The following is a 19,274-nucleotide window of genomic DNA, read 5'->3' as shown; positions in this document are numbered from 1 at the left end:
TTCTATCTTGTTTTCGATTATACGTTGCCTAGCCCGTGACCAAAATCTACCCAAGCGGAAATCCAAAATGACGGTGGCAGTCTGGGCTTTGTTATATCACTAAAAACCCGTTCCCGTTTGTCTCATTTGAGGGACAGAGGGAATAGACAGTAAATTTCACTTTTCACCCACATTTATTTCCAACCTTTTCTTTTGAAGCAGAAACAAAAATGATATATGTTTAAAACACATGACATCATCCACCCTTGTCAAATGTCATAGCAGGATCATTTCAATTGTAATGCCTTCTTATCCCAACCTTACTTTGTTTCTTTGCTACATTAGCGAACACTGAACTACTGCTCGTACTCTAATATAAATATGACAATCAACCACAAAATTCCATAAACCAGATAACATTAAACATAATCCAAAAAATCATGTAAGTCATCTGTCAATTCACGAGTTTGCTCACAGAGCACTTTGTTTTGGCTGTCTGAATCAGCCGCCGTCTTGAATTTGACCATATATGATCTGGTGCCCTAATCCCTTCTTCAAGCTCTTTTTGACAGCTTATACTTAGGTAGTAAAATGATTGGTAAAAGGTACCCGGAGTTACTCTGGTTTTACTTGCCATCTCACCATGACAGAGATTCACCATGACAACGATTCACCATGACAACAACGCGAGAAGACCTGGGAAAGAAGGACAAGAGGGAAAGGAGGAAAAAAAGAAGAAAAGGAGATTGGAAGATAAGCAAATAGAGGAGGTTATTTTTTTCGTGTGCTAAGATTATCTCGCGTCAGAAGGCCCCTCAACAACACTGAATGCTGAACGACCGTGTGCTAATTCAAATCCATCCTACAAATGGAGTTGGTTGGTTGCTAACTTAGGTTTTTTTCCCACATCATCGCTGCCGGATTTTTATGTAAGCTTTATATGGGGTAGCGGTCGACAGTAGTCGATGATGCTGACAAAATCATCAGCTGCTCTACTGTAATTAGAAGTCATCTTATGTTTTTTCGTTTGGCACGAAAAACGGTAGACTGAAGGCACTGGCTGGCATTACAGGGAGCACGATCCCTGATCAACGCTATCAAGGTAAGACGAACTTGTAATTAAACAATTGATACAAGGAAAGGAAGATCCACAAACACCACTTTTGATTGCAGCTTAGTTGCTTATGGTTCGCTTGTACTCTAGCACTACTTCCAAAAACTAATAAGGGATCAATTTTAATTGATTCTACTTGTAGCTACTTTACAATATTTATATATTGCTAAAAATATTCTATTATTTTAAATATTACAATTTCTAACACTAGAAATTTAATTATCAATTATCTGATAGCATCTTTTTCTCTTATGTCCTGTGTATCACTAACATCGCTAACTCTTGGTTATCCTTATGTTCTGGATTGTTTCTTTCTAACCAGCACATGAATAAATTAACCTCGTCTATCGGGTATGATCATGAAAAGAGGCAAATCTCAAAACACGAAGGATCCATCATTTCGTCAAATTATGGGCAGAGTTTAAATTGCAGTAAATTTTCTCTCGGAACCACGGAAAAATCGATGATTTACAGTAAGGCAAATGCCAGCAGTAGGTCTTTTTCGATCAAAAGAAAACGGTCCTGGCACTTTTTTGATACGCTACGGCTCCTACGGGAACTAGAAAAAGACCTGGGTATTAGTGTATTCATGTGCACAGACAGCAAACTAACGGAAACAGATTAGCACTAGGATTCTGCATACGATTCCAAGACGAGAGAGAAATTTGACGCTACTCAATCTATTTAAATTCGTTCTTTCCCTGCTCACAGTCGTTTGTAGGATGGAAAGTGATCTGCCAACAAATGGAAAAGCATAGAGTATTCATTATTGAGAGTATAGAAAGAAAGACTTATTCAATATTGAGAATGTAGGTAGAAGGACCTCTCTCATAAAAGTGAGAATCTATTATATAGTGTTAGCTCAATCATAGGCTGCTTTTGCATATTTTAAAACCTTGTCGAAAACAAAAACGCTTAGAATCACTGAGCGGACTCCGCGGCTCCCTTACAGGAGGAGGATGATTTGGACGAAACTTAACTTCCTAAAGTGAAGAACATCGTTTGAACTCCTCTGTGAGTTTCTCAGGGTTTTCTTGAAGGAGTAGAAGGATGATCGATAGCTTAGTTAGTGCATTTACTATTAAGAAGGAGGGTAAGGTTTGACCATAAACAGGGGATTACATGATTCCCCGAGTTCACATTCCCTTTTTAAGCGGTCAGCACATGTCGTTCCGATAAAAGGGTGCCGAGAGAGAAAGCTTTGGGAACGTAATTTCTATTCCTAATCTTAACGAATTGCGTTTGTTGGTTCCTACAAAAGATACAGTGATTCTACATTCTATTTGACAATAAGGGTATCACGGTGAAGGGGGGGGGGGGAGGGGGGAAGGGAGAAGGCATAGTGGGAAGGTAGGGTGTACAACGATTTGTCAAAAAAGATGGCCTCTTGATTTGGAGAAATTAAAGAGATATTTATACATTAAAACTTACCTTTCCACGGCGTCTGATAGTTCTGAACCAAAACCCCACACATATTCCACCAATGAAGGTACCGACGAAGGTAGCAATTATAGCGTAAGATAAAGTGGAGAAACTAATGTGGGGGGAGGTTGAGCATTTTTCCTTTTCTGACTCTTGGTTTATTTTGGATTCTAAAAGGGAAGTGACAACAGGACATGCTTACTGTGGTGAAAGTATTTCAGAGGATTAATTAAACCGAAAGACTAACCGGTACTTTCTGACAACTTTGTGCAAAGATCATCCAGTTTCCGTTTCTTCAGTAGGCTCACTATGAGTATGAACTACTACCATACATACAGCCTACTTAGTACGCTGGTAAAGAGAAGGCAAGTTACACGTGCACGCTAGGGCCGACACCCGTAAGTTCTCGCCCGCGCTCGTTGTCATTAAATCACTCGCGCTCAGTGCCTCAACATCCTCATATGCAGGGTAATGCGTCACCAATTTATTAGGGCCCGTGAAGCAGAATAAATTTTACCCTTGGGTTGGACTAAACAGAGGGAAGGAGTGAGAAGTAAAACATTTCTTTGCAATGTTTATTGGCCAAAGTCAACTGAATAAGGCTAAAATTTCCAACAATGTAAGGGAGTCTTACCTAACTCTTTTATGTACAAGAAAGCCGCTGACGATGTCCTCTCACCAGCACTGTTGGTTGCAACGCACTGATATTTGCCATTATCTTCTATCTTCACTTCCGTTATTATCAGCTGACTGTGATTATTTTTTTTATCTGAAACAACCCTGGCTCTCACATTGGATGTTACTGCATATGAATTGTTGTTCTTCATCCATGAGATGGCTGGCGTTGGAAGACCCATGGCAGTACAGTTAAAAGTTACATTGGAGCCAATGAAAGTACTTTGGTTCTTTGGGTTTTCAACCACCCCAGGGAATAGAAGATGGGGTGCCTTTGTTGTCTCAGGTGGACTTAAGTTTTCTGCAAAATAACCAATCAATAGTACTATGGCAAGTAAGTGGAAACTGTGGGGTGAGGGGAGTGGGGGAAGGGAATAATCTTGAAAAGCTTGAATAAATGGAATTTGCAAAAATATCCTTTTTTTCACCTACACTATTGCTGATTTCCGTACCCACCTTTGCTATTTTATTGCAACAGCCTTTGATGGAGATAGCGAAAAGAAATAACTACGATAATAAAAATTTTTAACCTGCCCAAATTTATTTGTGTTAGGAATAATCTGATTCTTACCTTTAGGGAGAATTTCAATGGATTTTCTTCTGCAGTATCCAGCAAAGTCATTTTCTGCTTCACAAGTGTAGTTCCCGAAGTTTTCTACGATCAGATTCTTAAGAATTAACAGACATTTCAGTTTCTTTGCTAGTCTTGAGTTTTGGCATTTGACTCCAACTGGTCTCCCATGGGGATCATACCACTGAATATACTTGACCCTTCTCCTGGGAAAAAGCACGTCTTCATCCCTTGGTCGCGCTTCACAGGTCAGATTAATGGCTGCTCCGATAGGTTGCGTGGGGTTTGGCGGACTTGAAAAGATTTTAACTTCAGGTATGACTGGACAAGGAAAGAAGTTTATGAGCCACAAATTTGTAAAAACCTGGCTTATCATTAGCAAGTTGGCGGAACATAGAATTCAGTGTGAAAAATTCCCTTCTTGGATGAAGTGTCAACAATTAAAAAAATAAAACTGTCACTGTTGGTTATGTTCATAAATGAAAAAGACCTGGGTAATAGTAATACTTACCAGATTTGGTGTTACATGTTGCAGCATCGCCCGTGACTGACGAGAAGTGCAGTAGAGAATTGACAACAAGAACTTGTAGCAGGATAACCTTTGTTGTGTCTCCTCTCCAGAATGTGTTAACCATCATGATATGCTGTCGAATAGTTTTGTTTCTGGTTCAAAAGAAGGAAAAAACTTGTAAAGAAAGGAAAGAACTTGTAACTCCAGTTTTCATACTGGGTGTCTTCTTAATGTGCGGCCCTGCACGTACTTTTATTTTAGAAGATTACCTTTATAACAAATATCTTGGTACAAGGGCCGTATGCAATGGTCCGAGCAGAGCTGGTAGAAGTCGCACGAGCTTGTGTTGGTCCTTGCAAGATTAAATGTGCAAGAAGACATGATAAAAAAACCAAAAGTGCAATATATGTGATAAAATTGGCTGAGTTTAGGCGAGGCGGATGGGAAAATATTTGGTCTATTTGGTTAGACTACTGAAAAGCCACATTAATTTTTGAAATTGCTTCATATATCTAAACAAACATCTGATATTCGTAGGAAGTTTGAAAGAACCTTTGAGTGTCGACAACCGAGCGATATTAAAGTATGCCCAAAGAAGAGAAGAAGAGAATTGTCCACCAAAAAGCCAAATCAATATTAGGAATCGCTTGACATTTCTAAACCAACATCTTATATTTTCAAGAACTTTTGGAAGAACCTTAACGGCGGAAATTCTGTGAAAATTTCTGACAGCCAGGCATTTAGTCACATCGTTTTGAAATACAGCTATTGTGTGTTTTGAGATAAAAAAATGTTAAACGCCGCTAATTGTTTGGAAAAAACAATTAGCGGCGTCCTCCCATGGGAGACCAGTTGGTTTCAAATGCCAAAACTCAAAGAAAACGTCACATCGTTTTGAAATACAGCTATTGTGTGTTTTGATATCAAAAAATGTTAAACGCCGCCAATCGTTTGTGATAAGTAGAAAACGTCAATCATTATATCGTCAGTGCTAGATTTAGAAAAACGTCAATCGTTATATCTTTAGTGCTAGATTTAGCGTAATCAGTGAACTGGAGCTCGACAAAAAAATTATCCACATTTCTATTTCGAAATTAACAATGCTCTCATAAGTAAGTTGGGACGTAAGTCTGATGCATTTGAAGAATGTAAGGGCATCAATCTGCCCTCGAGTTCGTACAGACGGAAGCGAGGTTTCCCTGTACAGTGTAGTTAGAGCTCTGTTTAGTAAATATGGAGTTCTCTGTCTTATAGTAAGGTTGTTGACGTAATGATGGACGTGGAAGGCAATGGAATTCACTAAGAGGTCAAGAGAGGATGTTCTCATGAAAGGCATACGTATGGAAATGATCCATCTCGGAGAAATGCCAGGATATTAAGCTAAGGTAGATGTCTTTTAAAACGAACTTTGCTACGCTTTTGCTTACTGTCGAGATGGTTGGTAAGGCTTGAAATATTAAAACAGATCGAAATCAGTAAACCTAGGAAAACGTCCACTGTAATTTTCGAATGGTTCATTGTTAGGTGCTCACTAGTTAGTTGAAGACTGGCTTACTTTCAACCCGTGTTCGTCAGGTTTATCGCCTCGCAATTTAGCAACCCGAATGGATATGACTTGTAGCGACTTCGTCCTTGATGGCCGCCAATCGCTCCCTATTGTTTTGGTGTCTTTTTTAAGTCGGATGCCTTTTCTCTGAATTAAAACCGGTCCTAAATGTTGTCAATGGTCAAAATTAGCTGAATCGTATGCATTCCCGGACAGGCTAAGACGATTTTAACGGCTCCCTCAAGGAATGGTGATCGAATTAAAAATTCTTTGAATTCATAATCTATCGATAACGTGGTTCGGCCGAGTGAAGATAAAACGTCATTGCTACTCATATAATTAAAGAAAATACCATGTAAGTTCTTTCTATCCACCGCAGACTTTGTTTGGAAAGGCGGTAAAACAAAGCATACAAACACAAATTGACAAATTTTAGTTTTTTCTTTCCGTTCAAATTTCATAATAAGACCGATAACATTTCTGTTTAAAATGTGGATGCGTTTAGCAGCTGAACACTCGGCCACCGTCATATTTATTTTAGCTGGCAGAGGCAAAGTAAGAACTTTGGCATGTAAAATATTTTTAAAAACCTATAACGTTGTCCTCTAAGTTAACCTTGACCCTTGTAAATAGCTTGAAACAAATTTAATAAGGAAGAAACTTCTCGAAGTTTCTAAATAGGTTACAACTGAAACGTAAAACCAGAGAAAGTGTATAAAATTCTTTTAACAATTTGGTGACGATATTTAAATAACCCCTTCATTGACATTTCCCTGAAACTAAGCCGGTCTCTAAACTCAAATCGAGTGAATTGGAAAATCAAGTTAAATACTAAGGCGAAACGTGACTTCTCAACCAGCACCTCTGAAAAACTACCCTTGAAAGCATTTTCTTGTTGTAGCCGACCAAATAACAATAATTTACCCGTATCAACTCGTCCAAACTCTCCTGCAAGCTGTTCCCCAATGTGGTGTTTCGGCTGAGTTAGTAGCTCATCTTCCTGTGGCAGCTCGGAGTTTTTATAGTGTGCTCCTTCCAGCCGCTTGCTTTTTAACTCGTGAATTGCGCGCATGCGCAAGAGCGAGTTGTAGATATGATGTGGAGAATGGCACTCGCTCGCTCGCTCGATTGGTCGATTCCTTTAAACTTTTTTTCGACTTTAGGCTTTTGAGTGCATGTGATAGTTTTGGCTGGTAATAAACAAACGAAGTGGCGACCTTTGTTGCTAAGAACAGTGGTGAGGTGAAAAAGAAGCCAATGATAATCTTAAAAGAATTTTTTTTTTTCGTTTTAGTTTCAACAAGGGGCGCTAGCGACTGGCAGGCGTGCGAGGATTCACACTGAAATAAGAAAACAACCTTGTTTTTCATAAAATTGTAATTTACAGTCCTTGAACTCGAAAACAATCCGAAGATTCATTAAACATATGACGTACTCCGAAGCGCTCGGAGTCTACAGGTGTTCAAAAGCTTTTTCTGTTATGGCGTGAGATTGGGGACAAAATCGATCATTACATTTCGTATCGTGTGTTTTTTCTGCGTGAAGCAGCAGAAGGTGCCGGCGACTGACCAAATTACAGGTTAACGAGAAAATCAAGTAACACCAAGACAAATAATTTTGGCTACCGATTTTCAGGGAATTTTTAAAGAACAATTTTCTTTTAAGTTTCAAGACAATTTGAAGATTCAAAATAAATACTACGTACTAAATTGCGAAAGTTATACTCTACCAATTGATAAATAGGCCTGAAATGAAATTCTATCTTGTTTTTGATTATACGTTGCCTAGCACGTGACCAAAATCTACCCAGGCGGAAATCCAAAATGACGGTGGCAGTCTGGGCTTAGTTATATCACTCAAAACCCGTTCCCGTTTGTCTCATTTGAGGGACAGAGGGAATAGACAGTAAATTTCACTTTTCACCCACATTTATTTCCAACCTTTTCTTTTGAAGCAGAAACAAAAATGATATATGTTTAAAACACATGACATCATCCACCCTTGTCAAATGTCATAGCATGATCATTTCAATTGTAATGCCTTCTTATCCCAACTTTACTTTGTTTCTTTGCTACATTAGCGAACACTGAACTACTGCTCGTACTCTACTATAAATATGACAATCAACCACAAAATTCCATAAACCAGATAACGTTAACCATAATCCAAAAAATCATGTAAGTCATCTGTCAATTCACAAGTTTGCTCACAGAGCACTTTGTTTTGGCTGTCTGAATCAGACGCCATCTTGAATTTGACCATATATGGTCTGGTGCCCTAATCTCTTTTTCAGCTCTTTTTGACAGCTTTTACATAGGTAGTAAAATGATTGGTAAAAGGTACCCAGAGTTACTCTGGTTTTGCTTGCTCTCTCACCATGACAAGGATTCACCATGACAACAACGCGAGAAGACCTGGGAAAAAAGGACAAGAGGAAAAGGAGGAAAAAAGGTAGAAAAAGAGGTTGGAAGATAAGCAAATAGAGGAGGTTATTTTTTTCGTTTGCTAAGATTATCTCGCGTCAGAAGGCCCCTCAACAACACTGAATACTGAACGACCGTGTGCTAATTCAAATCCACTTTACAAATAGAGTTGGTTGGTTGCTAACGTATCTCTTTTTCCCACATCATCGCTTTCGGAGTTTCATATAAGCTTTATATGGGGCAGCGGTCGACAGCAGTTGATGATGCTGACAAAATCATCATGTTTTTTTCGTTTGGCACGAAAAACGGTAGACTGAAGGCACTGGCTGGCATTACAGGGAGCACGATCCACAAACACCACTTTTGATTGCAGCTTAGTTGCTTATGGTTCGCTTGTAATCTAGCACTACTTCCAAAAACTAATAAAGGATCAATTTTAATTGATTCTACTTGTAGCTACTTTACAATATTTATATTTTGCTAAAAATATTCTATTATTTTAAATATTACAATTTCTAACACTAGAAATTTAATTATCAATTATCTGATAGCATCTTTTTCTCTTATGTCCTGTGTATCACTAACATCGCTAACTCTTGGTTATCCTTATGTTCTGGATTGTTTCGTTCTAACCAGCAGATGAATAAATTAACCTCGTCTATCGGGTATGATCATGAAAAGAGGCAAATCTCAAAACACGAAGGATCCATCATTTCGTCAAATTATGGGCAGAGTTTAAATTGAAGTAAATTTTCTCTCGGAACCGCGGAAAAATCGATGATTTACAGTAAGGCAAATGCCAGCAGTTGGTCTTTTTCGATCAAAAGAAAACGGTCCTGGCACTCTTTGATACGCTACAGCTCCTACGGGAACTAGAAAAAGACCTGGGTATTAGTGTATTCATGTGCACAGACTGCAAACTAACGGAAACAGATTAGCACTAGGATTCTGCATACGATTCAAAGACGAGAGAGAAATTTGACGCTACTCGATCTGTTTAAACTCGTTCTTTCCCTGCTCACAGTCGTTTGTAGGATGGAAAGTGATCTGCCAACAAATGGAAAAGCATAGAGTATTCATTATTGAGAGTATAGAAAGAAAGACTTATTCAATATTGAGAATGTAGGTAGAAGGACCTCTCATAAAATTGAGAATCTATTATATAGTGTTAGCTCAATCATAGGCTGCTTTTGCATATTTTAAAACCTTGTCGAAAACAAAAACGCTTAGAATCACTGAGCGGACTCCGCGGCTCCCTTACAGGAGGAGGATGATTTGGACGCAACTTAACTTCCTGAAGTGAAGAACATCGTTTGAACTCCTCTGTGAGTTTCTCAGGGTTTTCTTGAAGGAGTAGAAGGATGATCGAGAGCTTAGTTAGTGCATTTACTATTAAGAAGGAGGGTAAGGTTTGACCATAACCAGGGGATTACATGATTCCCCGAGTTCACATTCCCTTTTTAAGCGGTCAGCACCTGTCGTTCCGATAAAAGGGTGCCGAGAGAGAAAGCTTTGGGAACGTAATTTCTATTCCTAATCTTAAAGAATTGCGTTTGTTGGTTCCTACAAAAGATACAGTGATTCTACATTCTATTTGACAATAAGGGTGGCACGGTGAAGGGGGGGAGGGGGGAGGGGGGAAGGGAGAAGGCATAGTGGGAAGGTAAGGTGTACAACGATTTGTCAAAAAAGATGGCCTCTTGATTTGGAGAAATTAAAGAGATATTTATACATTAAAACTTACCTTTCCACGGCGTCTGATAGTTCTGAACCAAAACCCCACACATATTCCACCAATGAAGGTACCGACGAAGGTAGCAATTATAGCGTAAGATAAAGTGGAGAAACTAATGTGGGGGGAGGTTGAGCATTTTTCCTTTTCTGACTCTTGGTTTATTTTGGATTCTAAAAGGGAAGTGACAACAAGACATGCTTACTGTGGTGAAAGTATTTCAGAGGATTAATTAAACCGAAAGACTAACCGGTACTTTCTGACAACTTTGTGCAAAGATCATCCAGTTTCCGTTTCTTCAGTAGGCTCACTATGAGTATGAACTACTACCATACATACAGCCTACTTAGTACGCTGGTAAAGAGAAGGCAAGTTACACGTGCACGCGAGGGCCGACACCCGTAAGTTCTCGCCCGCGCTCGTTGTCATTAAATCACTCGCGCTCAGTGCCTCAACATCCTCATATGCAGGGCAGTGCGTCACCAATTTATTAGGGCCCGTGAAGCAGAATAAATTTTACCCTTGGGTTGGACTAAACAGAGGGAAGGAGTGAGAAGTAAAACATTTCTTTGCAATGTTTATTGGCCAAAGTCAACTGAATAAGGCTAAAATTTCCAACAATGTAAGGGAGTCTTACCTAACTCTTTTATGTACAAGAAAGCCGCTGACGATGTCCTACCACCAGCACTGTTGCTTGCAACGCACTGATATTTGCCATTATCTTCTCTCTTCACATCCGTTATTATCAGCTGACTGTGATTATTTTTGTTATCTGAAACAACCCTGGCTCTCACATTGGATGTTACTGCATATGAATTGTTGTTCTTCATCCATGAGATGGCTGGCGTTGGAAGACCCATGGCAGTACAGTTAAAAGTTACATTGGTGCCAATGAAAGCGCTTTGGTTCTTTGGGTTTTAACCACCTTAGGAAATAGAAGATGGGGTGCCTTTGTTGTCTCAGGTGGACTTAAGTTTTCTGCAAAATAACCAATCAATAGTACTATGGCAAGTAAGTGGAAACTGTGGGGTGAGGGGGGTGGGGGAAGGGAATAATCTTGAAAAGCTTGAATAAATGGAATTTGCAAAAATATCCTGTTTTTCTCCTACACTATTGCTGATTTTCGTACCCACCTTTGCTATTTTATTGCAACAGCCTTTGATGGAGATAGCGAAAAGAAATAACTACGATAATAAAAATTTACCCTGCCCAAATTTATTTGTGTTAGGAATAATCTGATTCTTACCTTTAGGGAGAATTTCAATGGATTTTCTTCTGCAGTATCCAGCATAGTCATTTTCTGCTTCACAAGTGTAGTTCCCGAAGTTTTCTACGATCAGATTCTTAAGAATTAACAGACATTTCAGTTTCTTTGCTAGTCTTGAGTTTTGGCATTTGACTCCAACTGGTCTCCCATGGGGATCATATCACTGAATATACTTGACCCTTCTCCTGGGAAGAAGCACGTCTTCATCCCTTGGTCGCGCTTCACAGGTCAGATTAATGGCTGCTCCGATAGGTTGCGTGGGGTTTGGCGGACTTGAAAAGATTTTAACTTCAGGTATAACTGGACAAGGAAAGAAGTTTATGAGCCACAAATTTGTAAAAACCTGGCTTATCATTAGCAAGTTGGCGGGACATAGAATTCAGTGCGAAAAATTCCCTTCTTGGATGAAGTTGCAACAATTAAAAAAATAAAACTGTCACTGTTGATTATAGTCACAAATGAAAAAGACCTGGGTAATAGTAATACTTACCAGATTTGGTGTTACATGTTGCAGCATCGCCCGTGACTGACGAGAAGTGCAGTAGAGAATTGGCAACAAGAACTTGTAGCAGGATAACCTTTGTTGTGTCTCCTCTCTAGAATGTGTTAACCATCATGATATGCTGTCGAATAGTTTTGTTTCTGGTTCAAAAGAAAGGAGAAAAGGAAAGAACTCCTTGTAACTCCAGTTTTCATACTGGGTGTCTTCTTAATGTGCGGCCCTGCACGTACTTTTGTTTTAGAAGATTACAATTATAACAAATATCTTGGTACAAGGGCCGTATGCAATGGTGCGAGCAGAGCTGGTAGAAGTCGCACGAGCTTGTGTTGGTCCTTGCAAGATTAAATGTGCAAGAAGACATGATAAAAAAACCAAAAGTGCAATATATGTGATAAAATTGGCTGAGTTTAGGCGAGGCGGATGGGAAAATATTTGGTCTATTTGGTTAGACTACTGAAAAGCCACATTAATTTTTGGAATTGCTTGATATATCTAAACAAACATCTGATATTCGTAGGAAGTTTGAAAGAACCTTTAAGTGTTAACAACCGAGTGATATTAAAGTATGCCCAAAGAAGAGAAGAAGAGAATTGTCCACCAAAAAGCCAAATCAATATTTGGAATCGCTTGACATTTCTAAACCAACATCTGATATTTTCAAGAACTTTTGGAAGAACCTTAACGGCGGAAATTCTGTGAAAATTTCTGACAGCCAGGCATTTAGTCACATCGTTTTGAAATACAGCTATTGTGTGTTTTGAGATAAAAAAATGTTAAACGCCGCTAATTGTTTGGAAAAAACAATTAGCGGCGTCCTCCCATGGGAGACCAGTTGGAGTCAAATGCCAAAACTCAAAGAAAACGTCACATCGTTTTGAAATACAGCTATTGTGTGTTTTGATATAAAAAAATGTTAAACGCCGCCAATCGTTTGTGATAACATGGTGATAAGTAGAAAACGTCAATCGTTATATCGTTAGTGCTAGATTTAGCGTAATCAGTGAACTGGAGCCCGACAAAAAATTATCCACATTTCTATTTCGAAATTAACAATGCTTTCATAAGTAAGCTGGGACGTAAGTCTGATGCATTTGAAGAATGTAAGTGCATCAATCTGCCTGCGAGTTCGTACGGACGAAAGCGAAGTTTCCTTGTACCGTGTAGTTAGAGCTCTGTTTAGTAAATATGGAGTTCTCTGTCTCTAGTAAGGTTGTTGACGTAATGATGGACGTTGAAGGCATCGGAATTCACAAAGAAGTCAAGAGAGGATGTTCTCATGAAAGGCATACGTATGGAAATGATCCATTTCGGAGAAATGCCAGGATATTAAGTTAAGGCAGATGTCTTTTAAAACGAACTTTGCAACGCTTTTGCCTGTTGTCGAGATGGGTGGTAAGGCTTGAAATATTAATACTGATCGAAATCAGTAAACCTAGGAAAACGTCCATTGTAATTTTCGAATGGTTCATTGTTAGGTGCTCACTTGTCAGTTGAAGACTGGCTTACTTTCAACCCGTGTTCGTCAGGTTTATCGCCTCGCAACTTAGCAGCCCGAATGGCTATGACTTGTAGCGACTTCGTCCTTGATGGCCGCCAATCGCTCCCTATTTTTTTGGTGTCTTTTTAAGTTGGATGTCTTTTCTCTGAATTAAAAGCGGTCCTAAATGTTGTCAATGGTCAAAATTAGCTGAATCGTATGCATTCCCGGACAGGCTAAGACGATTTTAACGGCTCCCTCTAGGGATAATGGTCGAATTAAAAATTCTTTGAATTCATAATCTATCGATAACGTGGTTCGGCCGAGTGAAGATAAAACGTCATTGCTACTCATATTATTAAAGAAAACACCATGTTAGTTCTTTTTATCCACCGCAGACTTTGTTTTAGCTGGTGGCATAAGGTAAACCAAAGCTTACAAACACAAATTGACAAATTTTAGTTTTTTCTTTTCTATTTCAAATTTCATAATAAGACCGATAAGATTTCTGTTTAAAATGTGAATGGGTTTAGCATCTGAACATTCGGCCACCGTCATATTTGTTTTAGCTGGCAGAGGCAAAGTAAGAACTTTGGTATGTAAAATATTTTTAAAAACCTATAACGTTGTCCTCTAAGTTAACCTTGACCCTTGTAAATAGCTTGAAACAAATTTAATAAGGAGGAAACTTCTCGAAGTTTCTAAATAGGTTACAACTGAAACGTAATACCAGAGAAAGTGTATAATATTATTTTAACGATTCGGTGACGATATTTAAATAACCCCTTCATTGACATTTCCCTGAAACTAAGCCGGTCTCTAAACTCAAATCGAGTGAATTGGAAAATCAAGTTAAATACTTAGGCGAAATGTGACTTCTCAACCAGCACTTCTGAAAAACTACCCTTGGAAGCATTTTCTTGTTGTAGCCGACCAAATAACAATAATTTACCCGTATCAACTCGTCCAAACTCTCCTGCAAGCTGTTCCCTAATGTGGTGTTTCGGCTGACTTAGTGGCTCATCTTTCTGTGGCAGCTCGGAGTTTTTATAGCGTGTGTCGCGGAATCAAGAGGACTGTATACTTCTTTGTTTTCTAAACACGTTTATTTTCTTCCATCACTCCTGACAATCTGAACATACTAACACTCTAACGATCTAATACCAATCTACCCTTACAATTCAGTGCTTCTTCGTTTTACAGTTCTAGTTGCGAAATAAAGTAATTTTCCCACAATCACGAGTTCAGTAAATTCCCAATCCCAAAGTACTGTAATATACCCTATTTTAGTTGCAATTTCACAATAACACGTTTCTTTCCCTTATTTAGTTCACTGTACGCATGCAAATCAGTGTTGAACTTTGTTTACAACGTTGTGAAATATCATGTCACGAAATCTTCCTATTCGCGTTACGATCATTCTAGTATTTCGTTACATTGTGTGAAAATTCATAACATTAATCATTAATTATAAAGAAATCGTTCTCGACAGCGTGCTCCTGCCACCAGCCGCTTCCTTTTTTGGCTGTCTGAATCAGCCGCCATCTTAAATTTGACCAAATATGGTCTGGTGCCCTAATCCCTTTTTCAAGCTCTTTTTGACAGCTTTTACTTAGGTAGTATAATGATTGATAAAAGGTATCCGGAGTTATTCTCGTTTTGCTTGCTCTCTCTGTCTAAAAAGAAAACGCGAGAAGACCTGGGAAAGAGGGACAAGATAGAAAGGGGGAAAAAAGGTTGAAAAAGAGGATGGGAAAATAAGCAAATAGAGGAGGTTATTTTTTCGTGTGCTAACATTATCTCACGTCAGAAGGCCCCTCAACAACACTGAATGCTGAACGACGGTGTGCTAAATGGAGTTGGTTGGTTGCTAACTTAGGTCTTTTTTCCACATCATTGCTTTTGGAGTTTCATGTAAGTATTAGTCGGGGTAGTAGTCGACAGTAATCAATGGTGTTGACAAAATCATCAGATGCTTCACCGTAATTAGAAGTTATTTTATGTTTTTTGTTTGATACGAAAAACGGCACCGACAGGTTTTCTTGTATCGTGCTTTGCGCTCTGTCATGGTGAATCTCTGGCGAAGCTTGAGTCTTTTCTGTAATCTCTCAGGATGGCGAGACAGAGAAGGCATCTTACCAGTCAATTTAAGTTGAGACACGAGATTAGATGCAACTGTCGCGAGAGCTGAGTGAGATGATTTGGATCGAAGACAACTGACGGAAGGCAGTTAACGCCAGCTCTCGGGAAATGAGGTATGCTCACGAGTGATAAGAGAAGGACCATTACGAAAGTGATACAGATGGGGAGTGGGGAGATTTTTTAAATACCTAAGAATGACGATATTTGCGAAAATGCTAAAAGACAAGAATTACAGCTTAGGACTAATTACTTTAATTACAGTTGCTAGAAAATCCACAAACACCACTTTTAATTGCAGCTTAGTTGCTTATGGTTCACTTGTACTCTGGCCCTAATTACAAAGATTAACAAGAGATCAATTTTAATTGATTCTACTCGTAGCTACTTGACAATATTTATATCTTGCTAAAAAATTCTATTATTTAAACATTTACAATTTCTAACACTAGAAATTTAATTTTCAGTTATCTGATAGCATCTTATTCTCTAATGCCCTGTGTATCACTAACATCGCTAACTCTTGGATATCCTTAGGTTCTGGACTGTTTCTTTCCCATCAGCAAAAGAATAATTTAACCGCGTCTATCAAGTATGGTCATGAAAAGAGGCGACTTTGAAAACACCGCGAAGGATTCATCATTTAGTCAACCTATGGGCAGAGTTAAAAATTTAAAAAAATTGCAATAAATTTTCTCTTGGAACTAAAGAAAAATCGATGATTTACAATAACGCAAATGCAAGTAGTAAGTCTTTTTTGATCAAGAATTGATCGTATTTTTCGATCAAGAATTGACAGTAAAATTGATAGTAAAAAACTGAACGTTCTGAATCCGATCCATAGAAGAGAGAGAAATTTGACGCTACTTGAACAATTGAAATTCGTTCCTTACAGTCGTTTGCTGTATGGAAAGAGATCTGCCAACAAATGGAAAAGCATAGGGTATTCAATATTAATAATATAGAAAGAAGGACTTATTATTCAATACTGAGAATGTAGGTGGATATAGGCTGCTTTTGCATGTTTCAAAACCTTGTCAAGAAAAACGCGCTTCGCGCTCCTTCAGGGTTTTCCTGAAGGAGTAGAAGGATGATTGAGAGCTTGGTTAGTATATTTACTGTTCAGAAGGAGTGTAAGATTTGACCATAAACAGGGGATTACATGATTCCCCGAGTTCACATTCCCTTTTTCAGCGGTCAGCACCTGTCGTTCCGATAAAAGGGTGCCGAGAGAGAAAGTTTTGGAGACGCAATTTCTATTCCTAATCTTAACGAATCGCGTTTGTTGGTCCGCAGAAAAAATCCACTGGTTCTGCATTTTAGTTGACAACAGGGGTTGCACGGTCAGGGATGCGGGGCGGGGAGGGGGAGAAGGTATGATAGGTGGGGTGTGCAATGAATCGACCATCTAAAAAGATGGCCTCTTGATTTAGGGAAATTAAAGAGATATTTATACATTAATTAAAGCATACTTTTCGACGACGTCTGGTAGTTCTGAACTAAAACCCCACACATATTCCACCGATGAAAACACCGGCGAAGGCGGCAATTATAGCGTAAGATAAAGTAAAGAAACTTATTTGGGAAGAGGTTGAGGATTTTTCCTTTCCTGTTTCTTGGTTCATTTTGGAATCTGAAAGGGAAGTGACAACACGGTATTCAAACTGTGTTTAAAATATTTCATAAGATTAATGAAACCGATAGACTAGCTTGTACTTTCTGACAACTTCGTGTAAAGATCATCCAGTTTCCGTTTCTTCGGTGGTCTCACTATGAGTATGAACAACTACCATACATAGTTCTCAATTACTGAGAAGGCAAGTTACATGTGCACGCGAGGGCCGACACCCGTAAGTTCTCACACGCGCTCGTTGTCATTGGATCACTCGCGCTCAGTGCCTCAACATCTTCCTATGCAGAGTAGCGTGTCACAAACTTATTAGGATCCCTGAAGCAGAATAAATTTTAGCCTTGGGTTGGACTAAACAGAGAGAAGGAGTGAGAAGTAAAACATTTCTTTGCAATGTTTATTGGCCAGAGTCAATTGAATAAGCTAAAATTTCCAACAATGTAAGGAGTCTTACCTAACTCTTTTATGTACAAGAAAGCCGCTGACGATGTCTTCTCACCAGCACTGTTGCTTGCAACGCATTTATATTTGCCATTATCTTCTATCTTCACTTCCGTTATTATCAGCTGACTGTGATTATTTTTGTTATCTGAAACAACCCTGGCTCTCACATTGGATGTTACCGCATATGAGTCGTTGTTCTTCATCCATGAGATGGCTGGTGTTGGAAGACCCATGGCAGTACAGTTAAAAGTTACATTGGAGCCAATGAAAACGCTTTGGTTCTTTGGATTTTCAACCACCTCAGGAAATAGAAGGTGGGGTGCCTTTGTTGTGTCAATTGGACTTAAGTTTTCTGCAAAATAACCAATCAAGAGTACTATGGCAAGTAAGTAAAAACCTTGGGGTGAGGGGGGTTGGTAAGGGAAGGGGAAGGAGATAATCAAGCCAAAATAAACAGAATTTGCAGAAATATCCTGTTTTTCACCTACACTATTGCTGATTTCCGTAACCACTTTTGCTATTTTATTAAAATAGCCTTTGACGGAGATAACGAAAAGAAGTAACTACGATTATAAATATTTACCGTGCCCAAATTTATTTGTGTTGGGAATAATCTGATTGTTACCTTTATGAAGAATTTCAACGGATTTTCTCGTGCAGTATCCAGCATACTCATTTTGTGCTTCACAAGTGTAGTTCCCGAAGTTTTCTATGGTCAGATTCTTGAGAATTAATGGACATTTCAGTTTCTTCACAAATTGCAGGTTGAGGCATTTGCCTCCAATTTGTCTTCCATGGGTATCATACCACTGAATATACTTGACCCTTCTCCTGGGATAAAACTCGTCTTTATGCTTGGGCCACGCTTCACAGGTCAGATTAATGGCTGCTGCGATGGGTTGCGTGCGGTTTGGCGGACTTGTGAAGATTTTAACTTCAGGTATAACTGTAAAAGCCAGAAATTTTTAAAAAGCTGGCTTATCATTAGCTAGTTCCCTATTGATTGAAGTGTCAACAATTGTAAAAATAAAACTGTCACTGATGATTATATTCATAGACGAAAAAGACCTGGGTAATAGTTATACTTACCAGATTTGGTGTTACATGTTGCAGCATCGCCCGTGACTGATGAGAAGAGCAATAAAGAATTGGCAACAAGAACTTGTAGCAGGATAACCTTTGTTGTGTCTCCTCTCCAGAATGTGTTAACCATCATGATATGCTGTCGAATAGTTTTTGTTTCTGGTTCAAAAGAAAGGAAAAAAGGAAAGAACTCCTTGTAACTCCAGTTTTCATACTGGGTGTCTTCTTAATGTGCGGCCCTGCACGTACTTTTATTTTAGAAGATTACCTTTATAACAAAAATCTTGGTATAGGGGCCGTATGTAATGGTGCGAGCAAAGCTGGTAAAAGTCGCACGAGCTTGTGTAGGTCCTTGCAAGATTAAATATATAAGAGGACATGAATAAAGATCAAAAGTGCAATATATGTGATAAAATTGGCTGAGTTTAGGCGAGGCGGATGGGAAAATATTTGGTTCTCGGTCATGATAATAACCTCGACACAAACGTGCTCTAATCGAATGTTTTCCCAGCCGGCCTTCCCTTTCAGTTAATAAGTGCATATAGTGTAGTGTTCTCAACTGCGATTGGAAAACAATCGATGGTAAGTAGTAAAGTCTTTATACAGGTCCAAGTGGCCTATGGGGCCGGCACTTAACTCCGGTTTCCTTAGCATGAAGCGGCTAGGAGTATTGCTACTCCCGCCTGGATGGGATGCTAGTCTATTGCAGGGTAACCCCCAGCATATTTGCTGATACCCATTTGTACACCTGGGTGAAGA

At 39.0% G+C, this 19,274-nt stretch overlaps 3 protein-coding genes across 9 annotated transcripts in view; all 3 read right to left on the bottom strand.

The window, feature by feature from the left end:
- The window catches only part of LOC131796464 (vascular endothelial growth factor receptor 1), a 53,366-nt gene that overhangs the window by 30,206 nt on the left and 3,886 nt on the right, over nt 1–19,274 (bottom strand). Inside the window, exons 2-6 of one of the 7 annotated variants that reach the window (XM_059114053.2) lie at nt 18,522–18,674; nt 18,058–18,378; nt 17,443–17,784; nt 16,831–16,991; nt 15,634–16,276 (exon numbers count right to left, since the gene is read on the bottom strand). The exons of 4 other annotated variants lie outside the window; for them this stretch is intronic. In XM_059114053.2, coding sequence (XP_058970036.2) covers nt 16,858–16,991; nt 17,443–17,784; nt 18,058–18,378; nt 18,522–18,648 — 924 coding nt within the window. In that variant the 5' untranslated portion in view covers nt 18,649–18,674 and the 3' untranslated portion in view covers nt 15,634–16,276; nt 16,831–16,857. Of the gene's footprint in view, nt 1–15,633; nt 16,277–16,830; nt 16,992–17,442; nt 17,785–18,057; nt 18,379–18,521; nt 18,675–19,274 lie in introns of those variants that run through there. 2 more of the 7 variants (XM_059114055.2, XM_066168639.1) reach the window with 2 other exon arrangements.
- On the bottom strand, nt 1,335–4,137 carry LOC136283439 (vascular endothelial growth factor receptor 1-like). Its single transcript, XM_066172341.1, has 4 exons — nt 3,762–4,137; nt 3,150–3,491; nt 2,525–2,685; nt 1,335–1,827 (listed from the first exon to the last, which is right to left on the bottom strand). Exons 1-4 carry the CDS (start codon nt 4,135–4,137, stop codon nt 1,774–1,776), a joined length of 933 nt encoding a protein of 310 aa, XP_066028438.1. The 3' UTR covers nt 1,335–1,773.
- Nucleotides 8,704–11,872, bottom strand: LOC136277040 (leucine-rich repeat and immunoglobulin-like domain-containing nogo receptor-interacting protein 2). The gene is made up of 5 exons (XM_066158664.1): nt 11,731–11,872; nt 11,220–11,540; nt 10,611–10,951; nt 9,986–10,146; nt 8,704–9,288 (listed from the first exon to the last, which is right to left on the bottom strand). Exons 3-5 carry the CDS (start codon nt 10,831–10,833, stop codon nt 9,226–9,228), a joined length of 447 nt encoding a protein of 148 aa, XP_066014761.1. The 5' UTR covers nt 10,834–10,951; nt 11,220–11,540; nt 11,731–11,872; the 3' UTR covers nt 8,704–9,225.

The sequence above is a fragment of the Pocillopora verrucosa genome, chromosome 1 (genome assembly GCF_036669915.1).
Source record: "Pocillopora verrucosa isolate sample1 chromosome 1, ASM3666991v2, whole genome shotgun sequence".
Taxonomy (NCBI): Eukaryota; Metazoa; Cnidaria; class Anthozoa; order Scleractinia; family Pocilloporidae; genus Pocillopora; species Pocillopora verrucosa.
Note: the sequence above shows the minus strand (reverse complement) of the source record. Positions and strands in the feature narration are given on the sequence as shown.

Bases quoted from the DNA above. Each gene is read 5' to 3' on its own strand.
- LOC136283439 (XM_066172341.1), bottom strand. From the start codon at position 4,137: ATGATAAGCCAGGTTTTTACAAATTTGTGGCTCATAAACTTCTTTCCT. The intron at 3,492-3,761 runs GTAAGAATCAGA...GTTATTTTGCAG, and splicing joins CATTGAAATTCTCCCTAAAG to AAAACTTAAGTCCACCTGAG. The intron at 2,686-3,149 runs GTAAGACTCCCT...CTTCCCTTTTAG, and splicing joins CTTGTACATAAAAGAGTTAG to AATCCAAAATAAACCAAGAG.
- LOC136277040 (XM_066158664.1), bottom strand. From the start codon at position 10,833: ATGGGTCTTCCAACGCCAGCCATCTCATGGATGAAGAACAACAATTCA. The intron at 10,147-10,610 runs GTAAGACTCCCT...CTTCCCTTTTAG, and splicing joins CTTGTACATAAAAGAGTTAG to AATCCAAAATAAACCAAGAG. The intron at 9,289-9,985 runs GTAAGTTTTAAT...ATTTGTTGGCAG, and splicing joins CTATCAGACGCCGTGGAAAG to ATCACTTTCCATCCTACAAA.